Raw genomic sequence first — 17,840 nt, forward strand, 5'->3', positions numbered from 1 at the left:
AACGAGCTACAACACTCCTTCCGTGGACTCCAACTGCTCTTAAACGCTAGTAAATCCAAATGCATGCTTTTCAACCGTTCGCTGCCCGCACCCGCCCACCCTACTAACATCACCAAACTTACCCTAGTAAAACTGACGATCCTCGACTTCGGCAATATCATCTACAAAATAGCTTCCAACACTCTACTCAGCAAACTGGATGCAGTCTATCACACTGCCATCCATTTTGTTACCAAATCACCTTATATCACCCACCACTGCGACCTGTATGCTCTAGTCGGCTGGCCCTCGCTATATATTTGTCGCCAGACCCACTGGACCCAGGTCATCTATACGTTGATGCTAGGTAAAGCTCCGCCTTATCTCAGTTCACTGGTCACGATAACAACACCCACCCGTAGCACACGTTCCAGCAGGTATATCTCACTGATCATCCCCAAAGCCAACACCTCTTTTGGCCCGCCTTTCCTTCCAGTTCTCTGCTGCCAGTGGCTGGAATGAATTGCAAAAATCGCTGAAGTTGGAGACTTATTTCCCTCACCAACTTTAACATCAACTATCTGAGCAGCTAACCGATTTCTGCAGCTCTACATAGTCCATCTGTAAATAGCCCACCCAATCTACCTCAACCCCATACTGTTTTTATTTATTTACATTTCTGCTCTATTGCACACCAGTATCTCTACTTGCACATCATCATCTGCTCATTCATCACTCCCGTGTTAATCTACTAAATTGTAACTATTCGCTCCTATGGCCTACCTCCTCATTCCTTTTGCACAGAATGTATACAGACTTTCTTTTGTCTACTGTGTCATTGATTTGTTTATTGTGTTATTGGCTTGTTTATTGTTTACTCCATGTGTAATTCTGTGTTGTTGTCTGTGTCACACTGCTTTGCTTTATCTTGGCCAGGTCGCAGTTGGAAATTAGTACTTGTTCTCAACTAGCCTACCTGGTGAAATAAAGGTGAAGTAAAATAAAAAATAGGTTGTGGTGGTACTTCCGGTACAAAATACTAACTTGGTAAAACTAAATGTTAAAAAATGACCACATATGTCAAAGCAATGGATTATACCTTAATTCTGGTAGTAAATGTCTATGCTCAAGCCTTGAGTCAAGGTGTTTGCTTTATTATCGTGTATTACATGTGGTAACTTGCTAGGTATTGTCTTTGTTAGCTAGCCCAAAAGCTAGCAGAGTTGCGTTAACTGGAGCTCGCCAACAAGTTAACTGGCTAGGTAAAATTTAAATGGGGATAGGGAAAACTTTTTACGTCGCCCAAATGGCAACTTAATTAGCTAGCTACGAAAAGATCGATAGCTTGTGTTCAGCGACCAGTTAAAATCCAGTATTCCTTACCAAGCTTGCTAGCTTCAGTTAGCTTGTCAGCTAGCTACCGCTAGTAAATTTAGTAACATTCGTCTATGGGAAGGCTAGTGGAGATAGGGATTTGCAGTTTTTTGGCTTATGATGTTCCAGAAATCTACACACTATGCACCACAGTTAAGTATAACAAAGCAAACGGGCTCAAGGAATATATTGAGCTTGAACATATGCCATTGGTAATTAAAGGTATACAGTATAGTCTAAAAAAAATCAGTTTTTACATATTTTGGTATGTTTTTACATTTTACAATATGTGCATCTCCACATGCAATTCGTAACAAAAGTAATGCTGCAACAACCGATTTTGCGAGTGGCCATGGGATTGGTCAAAATCTAGTATAGTGTATGGTCGATAGTACAACACCTAGCGACCTTGTCAACAGGTTTGGGACACTTAGTGTAATAACTTAGGCATTGGACTGACATGTGTTTGAGTCCCAGTCCCTGAATTTGCTGCATTGGTGTCAGTGTGGGATGCTACTCCTGTAAGGCCATCAAAAGTTTGTCTGTGTGCAAGACACATAAAAATCAGCAGAGCGGGTCATTAAAGTTAAAACTCTTACCTGGTTCATCACAGTTAGGCTGGCCAGTACCGGGTGGTTTCCTGGTCCCTGCCCTCTCCTGCCCCCTGTTGTCCACACACCAGCAGTGTCCTGTAGAACTGTGACACTGCAGTGCTCTGTACTGACCCTGCTCATCACACTGGGGTAAAAAACCCTCCACGATGGAGTACCCCTCAGGACCGGTTGTCTGGACACTGTCTCTATGGTGTTCACATTGAGTCTTAGGCCTCTCAGTGTGATCTGTAGAGACAGGTAAAGGGTGCTCAGACACACACGCACATACAGAGACACAATTCTCTTAGTTGTTGTGCCAACTTAAATACTTATAGTAAGTTGAATTTAAAATGTTTATGTGGCACAGATTCAACTCAATGAGGAGTCAAACCAACTTTATTTTTTAAAGTTATGATAACAAATTAACTTTCCCAGTGTGCTCTACTTAAAAATATATCTGTGTTTATTCATGTACATTGAGTGATTGATTGATTAATCTTATGCTACACAAATATCAAATACATACATTTTTCTAAAGTAATCCAATCATTTAGTTTGAACTTTTGCATCTGTTAATGAAATGGTTGTTCCAGTTAAAATGGCTTAGGTCTCCTCCCACTGTTCCTAACCCTGGCAGTCATTATGAATGCAGGATGTGGGTGAATACAAATTTAAAAACTGTTGGATGTCTTAAGTCTGGGTGGATTCCAATAGAAATTAAATTTCACGGCCTCCCCAGTTGACGCAGCGGTCTAAGGCCCGGCAGTGCTTGAGGCGTCACTACAGATCCGGGTTCAATCCCGGGCTGTGTCACAGTCAGCAGCAACCGGAAGACAAATGAGGCAACGCACAATTGGCCCAGCGTCGTCCGGGTTAGGGGAGAGTTTGGCCGGCCGGGATGTCCATGTTGCATCGCGCTCTAGCGACTCCTGTGGAAGGCCGGGGGCATGCACGCTGACACGGTCGTTTCCTCCGACACATTGGTGCGCCTGGCTTCTGGGTTAAGAGAGCAGTGTGTCAAGAAGCAGTGTGGCTTTCAGAGGACGCATGGCTCTTGACCTTCGCCTCTCCCAAGTCCGTACGGGAGTTGCAGCGATGGGAAAAGAATGTAACTACCAATTGGAAATCACAAAATTGTGGAGAAAAAGGGGTAAAATTAAAAAATAAAATGTACAATTCACTTTGCAAGCCTGCATAATGTAGGGTAGGGTTGCAAAATGATGGCAATTTTCCAAGGTTTTACAGAAATCCTGGATGGAAAATTCCTGGAAATCCTTCAAACAGAATTTTGCAACCATACTTGCAGACCTGATGTGGCCTGTAAATGATGAGTTTCAGGCCACTGTATTAGGGTAAAGCTAGGCCTCATAATAAAGGCCTTATGAGATAGCTAATGCACAGTTGTCGGAGTCATTAAAACTCGTTTTTCAACCACTCCACAAATGTCTTGTTAACAAACTATAGTTTTGGCAAGTCGGTTAGGACATCAAGTAATTTTTTAAACAATTGTTTACAGACATATTATTTCACTTATAATTCACTGTATGAGAATTCCAGAGGGTCAGAAGTTTACATACACTAAGTTGACTGTGCCTTTAAACAGCTTGGAAAATTCCAGAAAATGATGTCATGGCTTTAGAAGTTTCTGGTAGGCTAATTGACATAATTTGAGTCAATTGGAGGTGAACCTGTGGATGTATTTCAAGGCCTACCTTCAAACTCAGTTCCTCTTTGCTTGACATCATGGGAAAATCAAACGAAATCAGATAAGACCTCAGAAAAAAATGGTAGACCTCTTCAAGTCTGGTTCATCCTTGGGAGCAATTTCCAAATACCTGAAGGTATCACGTTCATCTGTACAAGCAATAGTATGCAAGTATATACACCATGGGACAACGCAGCCGTCCTACCGCACAGGAAGGAGACGCGTTCTGTCTCCAAGAGATGAACGTACTTTGGTGCGAAAAGTGCAAATCAATCCCCGAACAACAGCAAAGGACCTTGGAAAGATGCTGGAGGAAACAGGTACAAAAGTATCATCAGGTACAAAAGTCAGCATCATGTTGTGGGGGTGCTTTGCTGCAGGAGGGACTGGTGCACTTCACAAAATAGATGGCATCATGTGTAGGAAAATTTGGTGGATATATTGAAGCAACATCTCAAGACATCAGTCAGGAAGTTAAAGCTTGGCCGCAAATGGGTCTTCCAAATGAAGAAGGACCCCAAGCATACTTCCAAAGCTGTGACAAAATGGCTTAAGGACAACAAAGTCAAGGTATTGGAGTGGCCATCACAAAGCACTGACCTCAATCCTATCGAAAATTTGTGGGCAGAACTGAAAAAGCGTGTGCGAGCAAGGAGGCCTTACAAACCCGACTCAGTTACACCAGCTCTGTCAGGAGGAATGGGCCAAAATGCACCCAATTTATTCTGGGAAACTTGTGGAAGGCTACACAAAAGGTTTGACCTAAGTAAAACAACTACCAAAAACTAATTGAGTGTATGTAAACTTCTGACCCACTGGGAATGTGATGAAAGAAATAAAAGCTGAAATAAATCATTCTCTCTGCTATTATTCTGACATATACTTAAAATAAAGTGGTGATCCTAACTGTTCTAAAACAGGGAATTTTTACTAGGATTAAATGTCAGGAATTGTGAAAAAACTGAGTTTAAATGTATTTGGCTAAGGTGTACGTAAACTTCCGACTTTAATTATAATGATAACATTTGCCTAGGAACTCACTTGGTGGAGGCAAAAAGACTGAAAATTAATGAGTTTAACAACCATGTCTCTGTTTCTAACAAATACAGTTATTGGGTGGTAACTTTCCAAATTATATTGCAGGCATGCCTTAGTGGGGGCATTAATCAACATTTTCAAGTTGATACAACTTAAATGTGGACGACCTACAGGGTCACAGTGACTATCGGTTTGAGTAATAACTACAAAATCACTTCATGTAACTGTACTCAGATATACTTAGTGCAACAGTTTTTTTAAATGGAGTAATGACAGCACATTGGGGTTTGCAGTGAGGGAATAGGGGAGAGAGGGCCGGGGACACTGCTGTCTTGGGCCGATCAACTACGTAAACGTGTCTCATGTCTCAACCGCTCTCTGCTCTCTGAGCTCTAGGCTAAAGCCAATACAGAGGAAGACAGCACGCTTCTGAACTTTTGCTATTTCAGTGTAGTTAACTAACAGCTGTGTGTTTACTGATTATATTTGAGTTAAGGCTAATTGATCCAATTAAGGTCATCTGTTTTCCACATTTTTTTGTAAACTTAGTTACATTTGAGTAATGGTAAATTATCGTTTTTAAGTAAGGTGGATTTGACTAAACTCAAGCCTTTCAAGTACTGCAACTTATACTTATTAAGTGACTGACTTAAAAAAAGATTGTCGTGTTCACTTCACCATATATATATTTAATTTAACTAGTGTTTTTATGTATAGAGAAATCATAAAGTCAGCTATTTAAGTTTCCTAAATTATTTTCGTTGAGGCAAACAGTTTTCTAAAAAATTTGAGAAGCCAGAAGTTATCCAGTGTGGAAATCAGCCCGATATTGCTGTTTTCTTTGAGCATTGCTGTGTCTACTTAGTTGAAATCACCAATGAGCCATCGGAAAGTGTAGATATAACATGGATTCCAGTAGGCAAAACCATCTGCCAAGAGAGAAACACCTCGACCTTTTGAAAAACCTGTTTCTAGGGGGTGTCAACACTTAACTGGTGTTTCCTTGACACCGAGGCCTCTCACTCTCCCTGACAACTTTGTGGATGAAAACCCCCATCTGATGAGTGGTCCCATCCACACTTCCCTCTCAGGGTCAAAAAAAAAAAAGTTTTATTTTTATTTTCCCCAAGTCCTTCAAAAGCTGTGTTGAATCTGTCGTGGCATCTGGAAGTTTGTACCACTGGTATAGTATGTTTAATGAGGCAATTACTGCTTCTCTCAGAAAAATAAGCACTTACAGACAATGTAGACATATCGTATATGAGGTTCAAGAGAGAGGGAGATCGTCGCTGGATGGTTTTAATATGTAGGATTATAATAGAAAGTGTCTAGATGAATATGTCAACAGGTTTCGCCAAAGAGTAAATGTGACTAGTTTCAGGAAACTAGGCGTATATCGCGTGTCACTACTTCACAGGAGCGGCATTTGAACGTAAACTTTTTTTAAATTCAAAATGCGTTTTTTTTGGCAGATATGCCTTTTGGAACATGTGAACTTTCATGTGCCTTAATAACAAACTTGTATGCCATCTGTAAATACGAATACAATTGTTAAATTACGAGCCTAGTTAGTTTAGCCACGGAAAAAGAAAGGAACCTACCCGCTAGCCATGATTGGCTGAGATAATTTGATCATCAAAATTTGATCATATGCCTCCCTACACTGGCTTCCTGTTAAGGCAAGGGCTGATTTCAAGGTTTTACTGCTAACCTATAAAGCAGTACATGGGCTTGCTCCTACCTATCTTTCCGATTTGGTCCTGCCGTACATACCTACAGGTACGCTACGGTCACAAGACGCAGGCCTCCTAATTGTACCTAGAATTTCTAAGCAAACAGCTGGAGGCAGGGCTTTCTCCTATAGAGCTCAATTTTTAAGGAATGGGCTGCCTACCCATGTGAGAAACGGAGACTCAGTTTCAACCTTTAAGTCTTTACTAAAGACTCATCTCTTCAGTGGGTCGTATGATTGAGTGTAGTCTGGCCCAGGAGTGTGAAGTTGAATGGAAAGGCTCTGGAGCAACGAACCACCCTTGCTGTCTCTGCCTGGCCGGTTCCCCTCTCTCCACGAAGATTCTCTGCCTCTAACCCTATTACAGGGGCTGAGTCACTGGCTTACCGGTGCTCTTCCATGCCGTCCCTAGGAGGGGTGCATTACTTGAGTGGGTTGAGTCACTGACGTGATCTTCCTGTCTGGGTTGGCGCCCTCCTTGGGTTGTGCCGTGGCGGAGATCTTTGTGGGCTATACTCGGCCTTGTCTCAGGATGGTAAGTTGGTGGTTGAAGATATCCCTCTAGTGGTGTGGGGGCTGTGCTTTGGCAAAGTGGGTGGGGTTATATCCTGCCTGTTTGGCCCTGTCCGGGGGTATCATCGGATGGGGCCACAGTGTCTCCTGACCCCTCCTGTCCAGCCTCCAGTATTTATGCTGCAGTAGTTTGTGTCGGGGCGCTAGGGTCAGTCTGTTATATCTGGAGTATTTCTCCTGTCTTATCCCGTGTCCTGTGTGAATTTAAGTATGCTCTCTCTAATTCCCTCTTTCTTTCTCTCTCTCGGAGGACCTGAGCCCTAGGACCATGCCTCAGGACTACCTGACATGATGACGCCGTGCTGCTGCTCCAGTTTCAACTGTTCTGCCTGCGGCTATGGAACCCTGACCTGTTCACAGGATGTGCTACCTGTCTCTCTAGAGACAGCAGGAGCGGTAGAGATACTCTCAATGATCTGCTATGAAAAGCCAACTGACATTTACTCCTGAGGTGCTGACTTGTTGCACCCTCTACAACTACTGTGATAATTATTATTTGACCATGCTGGTCATTTATGAACATGTGAACATCTTGGCCATGTTCTGTTATAATCTCCAACTGGCACAGCCAGAAGAGGACTGGCCACCCCTCATAGCCTGGTTCCTCTCTAGGTTTTTTCCTAGGTTTTGGCCTTTCTAGGGAGTTTTTCCCAGCCACTGTGCTTCTACACCTGCATTGCTTGCTGTTTGGGGTTTTAGGCTGGGTTTCTGTACAGCACTTTGAGATATCAGCTGATGTAAGAAGGGCTATATAAATTGATTTGATTTGATGGGCTGGACATGCCGAGAGATGAGTTTGGATTGGTCTGCCATGTTATGTCTATAACATGAGCTGGTCAGGATGTGTAAGTAATCCTTTCTAACGCAGCTTTAAAAAAAATATCACGTAGTAGAATTGCAAAAGTGTTACTCTCCACTTTCTGGAGGACCGAGTTTTGAAATCAGTCGAATGCCCGGTGGAATTAGAGTATGATAGCTAACGAAATGGAGAAAATTATGGCATTTGATTGCACATATGCAGAGGGAGTCAAAGAGGACACACAGAAGTCTGTTTTATAAAACACCTGTCTCCGGATTACATCTTCAAACTAAGGGCAACCATGGCATACGTGACAAAGAAGGAGAAGCGTCCATCCACGGGTAAGATAGTCTAGCTAGCTACATTTTCAGATATTATACATTTCATTTAGCCAGAAAGTCGTTCTCATTTCAAGTTAAAGCGTACTGTTAGCTAGCTAGCTAATGTTACATGTATGATCTGTGTAGTAATATTATTCGGATCTCAGAGCCATTTGCATTGCTAGTTATAGCCTTATGTTAGCTAACTAGCAGACATTGAACCTGGTTGGTTAGCTACCTGCAGATTCATGCAGGGTATTAACATTATGAGTTGTGATTATGGTTCATAGTTTAGCTAGCTACATGTCTAAACAAAAGACTTCACTATGCAAGTAACCATTTTACTACACCTTCTATGTATGTGTTTACCAGAGATGGTATTGTGAAGAACAAAATGACCTGCACCAAAGTGAAATTAGGATATAACTTTCGGCCAACAAGACAATGTCCAAGTTCTAATATTCTCCGGTAGAATGCCCTGCTTCTATTTTGTCACACTCACAACGGTAAACTATTTTCTATAATTGGCTCGCCATTACCTTGTAAATAATGATCATGTTGTGAGTTTATTTTCCTGTAATAATGAATACAAATTTGCTAAAGTGAAGATGTCAGCTATATGATATGTTTATTATTTGAACTGGCAAGCCAGCTAACTTAGCATTAGCTAACAAGCTAGAAATGAACCAAAACATTGTTTAGAAAGTTGCTTTTAGTTTCCTGGTTTGCTAGATTGACATATACTAAATTCATTTTTAAACGGATTAGTTTATTGGTGTTAAAATACACTAGCTATTTTGGACCACCAGGCTGCTGATATCATGCAGACTGTAGTTTTTGTGTTTATACTTTTTCATAACGACAATGACAAGTTTGATGTCGGATGACAATAGAATGTCCATGATGTCACTGGGCCAACTGTCGATAGATGTAATATAAACCAGCCTTTCGTCTTGAAATCTTTGGTTGTTTAGTACATGGCCTCACATGTCAATCCTTAAAGAGAAGGGTGGGGCTAAGTGGGGCTAAGGCTTAAGAGGGTGTGAACAATGCTGAATGGGTGTAGACAAATAAGAGCTCTCCAGTAGGTTTACAAAAACATTCAAGGGTCATTTTCTCAAAAGTGAGGCAGCAAGTTTATCAACTTTCAAAGCATATTTACTTTCCCATTGTTCCTCAACTGTAGTGTATGATATAGCATTTTCTAACTCTACTTTTAACCAATGTAAAAAACGCAATTTCAAATTTTGTGCTACATATACCTGAGTTGAGACGGTCAGTCAGAAATATCGACAGTCAAAAGATGGGGGTCAGAAGAGTTTAGGTTTACCAAAAGACAAACTTGATGGGATAACATAACAGTTTAACACAACAAACTGACAATAGATCATACTGGGGACGTAAGATCCAGATGAACATTGAGCCTTTTTACACACAGCAAATCTGACATTGAAGTAAGGCAGATCTTACTTCACAGATTTCCTTAGTGTAAAAAGACCATACACTTCTTCTAGTCTCTACACACCACAGTGTTCCGCGCTTGATCATATTGCCTTTTTCATCAGAGAAAAAATGTGAAATGGTGTAAAATGTTTTACATCAGAGAGAGGCTATTATCAATATTTTCAACTTTGTGTGAAATCGAAAAATTTGCTCAACATTATATATTTTTTAAGTGCTATCTCTTTTAAAAGTGTGTTCAGTATGTGTGTGCATGTGATATGCTGTGTCTGAGCAGGTCTCACCTGGTCTGTCGCAGTTGGTGGGGGGAGTTCTTGGCAAAGTCCTGGTCCCTGCTCTCTCCTGCCCCCTACTGTCCACACACCAGCAGTGTCCTGTGGAGCCATGGCACTGCAGGGCTCTGTACTGACCCTGCTCATCACACTGGGGGACAAAGGCCCCCGGAGCAGGCCGAGGCCCTCGGGGAGACAGCCCACCCTGCAGGCTGTCTCTGTGCTGCTCACACTGTGTCTTAGGGCGCTCCGGATGCCCTGAGAACCATGACACATGGCAAACAAGACCTGAGACAAGATTCAGTACAACTAGCCTAAGTCCCATATCTATGGTGACTCAAAGCTTGTTGGAAGACAGTGCCACTAACTACTAGTCCGAGTGCACATTTTAAGATTTTGAGACAGTGTGGCACAAAAGCTAATCTAGTTTGCTTTGAAGTCTAAGTTTAAATGAGCATCACCATTGCTAGGGACACACTGGAAGCCGTCTCCTTGGAAATCATATTGACACTGGCACTGGAAGGAGCCCAGAGTGTTGGAGCAGGTGGCCTGGGGATGACAGGGCTGAGAGCGGCACTCGTCCAAGTCTGTGGCACAACAAGCATACTGTAGATTCAATCACCAAACATGAGAAATGAGGCCAAGTGGACAATATCATAGAACTGGGATCTGGTGGGAGGGGTCTTTCACCCACTATAGAGCCTTAACTTGAATGTCCACTCTAGTGATTCCAGTTCTATGGCCAACATCAGGAGAGGAGAAAGGGAGGAAGGGGTTAAATAGAAGGTGGTGTTAAGCGGCCTGGAGGCAAATTCCCTAACTTAGTAGCCACGCTAGCCAGGCTTATAAACTGGTACATAACTACACATTTACTTGCCTTGCTTTTCCTCCTCTACTGCTACAATAATGATAACTAAACTGAATTAACATTGAACCAATAGTAGTAATAATACATGGGACTCCCTTTTAATTTTGTGAGTAACCTGCGCTTTGGCTGCCTCTTGTTTGCTAACTACCGTTGATCATTGTGATTTTTTTGTCTTAATAGGATTTCTTGCTAATAGTTTGACCTTTTGGCTGCTGAGTCTTGGTTGCCAAGTGTTAGCATCTCTTTTTACTAACTGCCAGTTTTAAAACTGTGTTTTCCCTACGGATGCACCGCGACCTGGATATTGTTTGTCAGAGGGCCTACAGACATAGGTTCTTGTGCAGAAAATACATACACATCATGGATAAAGATATTGACATGATGTGCTTCACGGAAACCTGGCAGAAGCCAAATGACTTTATGGTGCTTAATCAAGCTACATCACCAGAATATGTGTAACTATAAAAACCTTGCTCTGTGGATCAGGGTGGGCGGCTTGCTGTTATCCGTCATATAGACTTAAAGATTAAAGTCCTTCCAACAGGTATGCCTTTGCTATCAAGTTCCTGTCTCTCCTGGATCGTATCAACATCACACAACATGTGCAGTTTCCCCACACACAACCACTTTGATTATTATTTCACCCTGCTGGGAATCTATGAACATTTGAAGATCTAGAAGAACAATCTGTTCTTACTGGCCATGTACTCTTATAACACACTGCTCTCGGCCAGCTTTCTAATAATTGATTGGATTTACACTACCGTTCAAACGTTTGGGCTCACTTAGAAATGTCCTTGTTTTTGAAAGAAAAGCACATTTTTTTGTCCATTCAAATAACATCAAATTGATAAGAAATACAGTGTAGACATGGTTAATGTTGTAAATGACTATTGTAGCTGGAAACGGCAGATTTTTAATGGAATATCTACATAGGCCCATTATCAGCAACCAAGTTTATCATTTTAAAAGGCTAATTGATCAATAGAAAACCACAGCTAAAAACAGTTGTTCTAATTAAAGAAGCAATAAAAAATGGCCTTCTTTAGACGAGTTGAGTATCTAGAGCAGTGGTTCTCAACCCTGGTCCTGGGGACCCAAAGGGGGTGCACATTTTTGTTTTTGCCCTAGCACTACACACCTGATTCAAATCAACAACTCCTTTTCACGCTTTGATGATTTAAATCAGTTGTGTAGTGCTAGGGAAAAAACACAAATGTGCACCCCTTTGGGTCACGAGGACCAGGGTTGAGAACCACTGATCAAGAGCATCATCATTTGTGGGTTTGATGACAGGCTCAAAATGGCCAGAAACAAAGACCTTTTTTCTGAAACTTGTCAGTCTGTTCTTGTTCTGAGAAATGAAGGCTATTCCATGCAAGAAATTGCCAAGAAACTGAAGATCTCGTACAACGCTGTGTACTACTCCCTGCACAGAACAGCGCAAACTAGATCAACCAGAATAGAAAGAGGAGTGGGATGCCCCAGTGCACAACTGAGCAAGAGGACATGTACATTAGAGTGTTTAGTTTGAGAAACACCAGTCTCAACATCAACAGTGAAGAGGCGACTCCGGGGTGCTAGCCTTCTCGGCAGAGTTGCAAGGAAAAAGCCATATCTCAGACTGGCCAATAAAAAGAAAAACTTAAGACGGGCAAAAGAACACAGACACTGGACAGAGGAACCTAGAAGGCCAGCATCCCGGAGTCGCCTCTTCACTGTTGATGTTCAGACTGGTGTTTGGCAGCTACTATTTATTGACGCTGCCAGTTGAGGACTTGTGAAGTGTCTGTTTCACAAACTAGACACTAATGCACTTGTCCTCTTGCTCAGTTGTGCACCAGGGCCTCCCACTCCTCTTTATATTCTGATTGGAGACATTTCCACCTCCGGAACATCTCCTGACTCCGACCACCTCACGGACCCAGTAGCGAAGCCCCTCATACATGCCTTTGTCACATCATATCTGGACCACTGCAATGGAATCCTATTCAAGTTGTCCAGCAAAGCCTTGGAGCGGCTCCAGTACATCCAGAACTCCACTGCAAGGGTCCTCACACACACACAAACCCAGAACTCCACCCCCACTCTGCACCACCTTCATTGGCTCCCGGTCAACTTCCGCATCACATTCAAGATCCTACTCCTCCTACACGGCCCTCCATGGCCTTTCCCCCTCATACCCCTCCGACCTCCTCCACACAAACATCCTCTCCAGCTGTCTCCGCTCCTCTGACTCTGGACTACTCACCACACCAAAAATAAGACTGTACACCACAGGGGAGTGGGCATTTAGCGCAGCTTCCCCTAAACTCTGGAACTATCTCCCCCCAGCCACCACACAATTCTGACTTTATCGCCACTTTCAAAAACAGACTTAACTCGGCTCTAGCAAAGCTAAGTGTCTTTTCAATTTGAACTTGTTCAATTTCTTGTTATGTTTTTTTCTCTCCAATATATTATTATTATTTAAATTAATGAATGCTATTGATTTGCTAGTCAACTGTAGGTGATAGTGTGGTTACAATGAATAATTTCCTCAGTAAAAATGAAGACAAGGACAAGATAGAGATCTTATCTGGGGAATGTACTGTGCAAGCATAATATTTAAGGGATTGCAGGCAGCAATGGTGAATTGAAAGCAATACCCAGATAGTCTGCAGTTCAGTATAAGTTACAATAGTACAGATCAATCACCTATACAGGTACGTCCGTCAAAGCCAAACTCGTAACCACTCTGGCATTGGCAGCGATGGCTCCCTGGCAGGTTGACACAATGGGCATTGGCACCACACAGGCCAATGCCCTCAACGCACTCATCCACATCTGAGAGAGAAGAGAGAGAAAACAGAACTCTTATGTCACAGTTATAGTATCATCAGACCATTAGTTTGAGTAGATTCTCTGTGGTTCTCTTGGGTTCAGTGGTGTCATTAGGCCTGGGCTTCCGAGGCTTCAGCACCGGATGTTTTTGATCAAACTCCAAACCTTTTTTATATTTCAGATTAATATGAGTTTCCATAACCACACATCACTTGTCCTGTGCAGTATTAAAACATTGTTTTACTGACACATTTTTATGACCAAAAGAAACAATACAATATGCTGCGCTAGGCAGTACCAGGTACTGCAAGAAGCCCCTGGAGTGAGGTGGCGTGTGCTGTGATTGGTCGAGATTTCACAACACAATGGATCTCTCACATCCCTTGACCCCTCATCCACCCCTACAACACCAGTTAGTTTGCTCTGCTGAACAGTATACTCACTGCTGGTTCATGGTGCTATCATCGATAAAGATATTGACCTGATGTGCTTAACAGAAAACTGGCAGCAGCCAAATGACTTAACAGTGCTTAATCAAGCTAAACCACCAGGCTATGTGTAACTACAAAGACTTTGCCATCCTCTTTAATGTGCCTTTCCCCCTAACCAAGTTGAGGCAAAATCGGACCATTACACACAGGAACATAAAGTCTCTCAGAAACAGGCTTCAGACACACAACAGCCCTCATCCTTCTATCCTCTGCCGAGGAGCTTGTGTCTCACTGTGACACACTCCTCTCCCCCAGCCTTATAATAACTGATTGGATTTATACTGAGCTTTTCTACCAACTTAGGTACTCAAAGCACTTTACATAGTAGGGGGAAAATCACCTCATCCGCCACCAATGTGGAACGCCCACCGAGATGATGCACAGCGACCATTTTTGTCCCGGAACTCTCACCACACATCAGCTATCAGGTGGAGAGGTGAGGAGTTATATATGCCAACTTGGAATGAGGGGGATGATTAGGTGGCCATAATGGAATGGGGCCAGGTTGGGAATTTCGCTATGACACCGGGGTTAACACCTCTGCTTATACGATAAGTGCAATGGGATTTTTAATAAACACAGCGAGCTACATTCTTCCCCTGGGCCAGATCTTCTGCCGCCATGGTCTCAACTTCCACTGCTATGCGGATGACACCCAGATTTACATCCACACCAAACCCACTTCTCATCTCCAGGATATAAAAAACTGGATGACATCTAATCTACTCAAACTCAACAGCAATAAAACTGAGGTCATGCTGGAGCCTCCCAAGGCTCTCATCAAAAAAGTGGGTGTCATCCTGGACCCCACTCTCTCCTTCGAGCCTTACATCAAATACATCACCAATTCCTCCTTTTTCCACCTCTGTAACATCTCCCGACTCCGACCATCCCTCACGGACCCAGTAGCGGAGTCCCTCATACATGCCTTTGTCACATCATGTCTGGACTACTGGTGATCAGCAAAGCCTGTAATAGGCTCCAGTACATCCAGAACTCCACTGCCAGGGGTCCTCACACACACCAAACCCTGGGAATGCATAACCCCCACTCTGCACCAACTTCATTAGCTTCCTGTCAAATTCCACATCACCTACAAGATCCTACAAGGCCCTCCATGACCTTGCCACCTCCTCCATACACACATCCCCTCCCGCTGTCTCCGCTCCACTGACTCTGGACTACTTACCATCCCAAAAATAAGACTTCACCACAGGGGACCGAGTATTCAGCGCCGCTTCCCCTAAACACTGGAACTCCCCGCAATTCTGACTTCATCGTCACATTCAAAAACAGACTGAATCACCACCTGTTTGGCAGGTTTCCAATAGTCCAGATCAATTACCTATACAGGTACGCCCATCAAAGCCAAACTTGTAGCCGCTCTGGCATTGGCAGCGATGACTCCCTGGTAGGTTGACACACTGGGCATGGGCACCACACAGGCTGAGACCCTCAACGCACTCATCCACATCTGAGGGAGAAGAGAGAGAAAACAGAACTCTTATGTCACAGTTATAGTATCATCAGACCATCAGTTTGAGTAGATTCTCTGTCCGTTTCCACTACTGAGATCAGACTTAGGTTCAGTGGTGTCATTAGGCCTGGGCTTCTGAGGCTTCAGCCCCGGATGTTTTCGATCAAGCCCCAAACCTATTTAATTTTGTACATTTCAGTCTGATATAAGTTTCCATAACCACACATCACTTGCCCTATGCAGTATAAAAACATGTTTATACTCAGCTGCTTAGAGCAAAACTTTTAGGACAAAAAGAAACAATACAATATTCTGTGCTAGGCAGTACCAGGTACTGCAAGAAGCCCATGGAAAGACGCAGTGCCTGCTGTGATTGGTCGAGATATTACAACACAGTGGACCGCTCACGTCCCTTGAACCCTCCCCACAGCACCGGTGAGATGTCAAGTTCATCACTCAGCAAAATGCCTGTCAGGCAATCAGAGGCTGCAGCATATTAAAGAGCAAATATGGATATTCAGAACTTCATCCGAAAGAGTTCAGGTTGAGCAGCTTGAGGTATCAGTGAATGAGGTGGAGAAAGTTATAGTGCAGTAGCAGCAGCAGTTAGCCTGAGGTTTGCGCAGGGTTGGTGGAAGCTAACTAGTTAGTCTCCCTCAGCATAAAGGTTGGCTAATGCTAATAAGCTAGAGTTAGCACTCGGGATCCTTAAACTATTGGGTGTCAGAGTTATTTAATAGTATATTTATTGAATGGGCAAGCTAAGGATGTTAAGTCATGATATTAGAAAAAGTTTATTTACAGCGAGTGTATTTAATGTGTTTCGCTTCTTTAGCTAGCTTGGCTGGCTAGCCACTCGCTAGCTAGCTGAGACTGAATATAAGAGAGAATGTTTTTCTGACTGAAGCACATATCTTCAGTGACACAGTGCCCACCTGTGGACTGAAGCTGAATTTTACTACAGCATTATATTTAACCCCGTTTAAAATGAGCAATGTTGACGTGGTAAAACAAACTAAATGAATCAGAGGTCTTATAACGCCATTCTACAGGTAAGCATGCTTGGCTCGTGTCTTATTTCGATATAAGCTATGTAACTATTTGCAACAAAAACACTGTTTTTATATTGTTGAAATGATTTAATTTAGCTTTTTTTGTATTACTCTTTTTATTCACTTTGCTACTTACTTTTTCTGTTGTGATTGCATTGTCGAAAGGTTATCCTGCAAGTAACCATTTCAATGCACTGTGTACTCCAGTGCCTAGAGAAAGTATTCATTGACTTATTCCACACTTTCTTGTTACAAACTGAATTCAACATTTATGAAATCTTTTTTTCTCAGCCATCTAAACACAATACATCATAATTACAAAGTGAAAACATGTTTTAGAATGTTTGCAAATTTATTGAAAATTAAATATTTAATTTAATCTCACCTCTGAATCAATACTTTGTAGAAGCACCTTTGGCAGTGATTTCAGGTGTGAGTCTTATTGGTTACGTCTCCACTGAATTTGACAAATTCTTCAACCTCTGTGAAATTGGTTGTTGATCATTGTTAGACACAACCATTTTCAGGTTTAGCCATAGACTTCAAGACGATTTAAGTCAAAACTAACCCGGCCACTCAGTAACATCCTTTGTCTTCTTGGTAAGCAACTCCAGCAAATCCTTGTGTTATAGGTTCTTGTCCTGCTGAAAGGTGAATTAATCTCCCAGTGTCTGGTGGAAAGCAGACAACCAGATTTTTCCTGTACTTAGCTCCATTCTGTTGAATTTTTATCCTGAAAAACTCCCGAGTCCTTAATGACTACAAGCATACACATAACATGATGCAGCCAACACTATGCTTGAAAATATGGAGAATATTACCCAGTAACGCGTTGCATTGGATTTGCCCCAAACATAACACTTTGTATTCAGGACAAAAATACATTTCTTTGCCACATTTTTTGCAGAATTACTTTAGTGCCTTGTTGCAAACCGAATGCATGTTTTGTAATATGTGTATTCTGTTCAAGCTTACTTCTGTTCACTCTGTCAATTAGGTTAGTGTTGTGGAGGAACTATAATGTTGTTGATCCAACCTCAGTTTTATCCAATCACAGCCATTAAACTCTGTAGCTGTTTTAAAATCACCATCGGCGTCATGGTGAAATCCCTGAGCAGTTTATTTCCTTTCCGGCAACTGAGTTAGGAATGACGCCTGTGTCTGTGTGGTGACTGGGTGTATTGATACACCCTTCAGATTGTAATTAATAACTTCACCATGCCCAAAGGGATTTTCAATTTCTGCTTTTATTATTTTTACCCATCTACCAATACATATAGGTG

The 17,840-nt window shown here is 42.4% G+C and overlaps 1 protein-coding gene across 1 annotated transcript in view; it reads right to left on the minus strand.

The window, feature by feature from the left end:
- Positions 1–17,840, minus strand: part of nid2a (nidogen 2a (osteonidogen)) — a 91,008-nt gene that overhangs the window by 18,855 nt on the left and 54,313 nt on the right. Inside the window, exons 10-14 of the mRNA XM_064954240.1 lie at positions 15,374–15,502; positions 13,412–13,540; positions 10,308–10,433; positions 9,859–10,104; positions 1,953–2,192 (exon numbers count right to left, since the gene is read on the minus strand). Coding sequence (XP_064810312.1) covers positions 1,953–2,192; positions 9,859–10,104; positions 10,308–10,433; positions 13,412–13,540; positions 15,374–15,502 — 870 coding nt within the window. The remainder of the gene's footprint in view (positions 1–1,952; positions 2,193–9,858; positions 10,105–10,307; positions 10,434–13,411; positions 13,541–15,373; positions 15,503–17,840) is intronic.

This window comes from Oncorhynchus masou, chromosome 32 (genome assembly GCF_036934945.1).
Source record: "Oncorhynchus masou masou isolate Uvic2021 chromosome 32, UVic_Omas_1.1, whole genome shotgun sequence".
Lineage (NCBI taxonomy): Eukaryota > Metazoa > Chordata > Actinopteri > Salmoniformes > Salmonidae > Oncorhynchus > Oncorhynchus masou.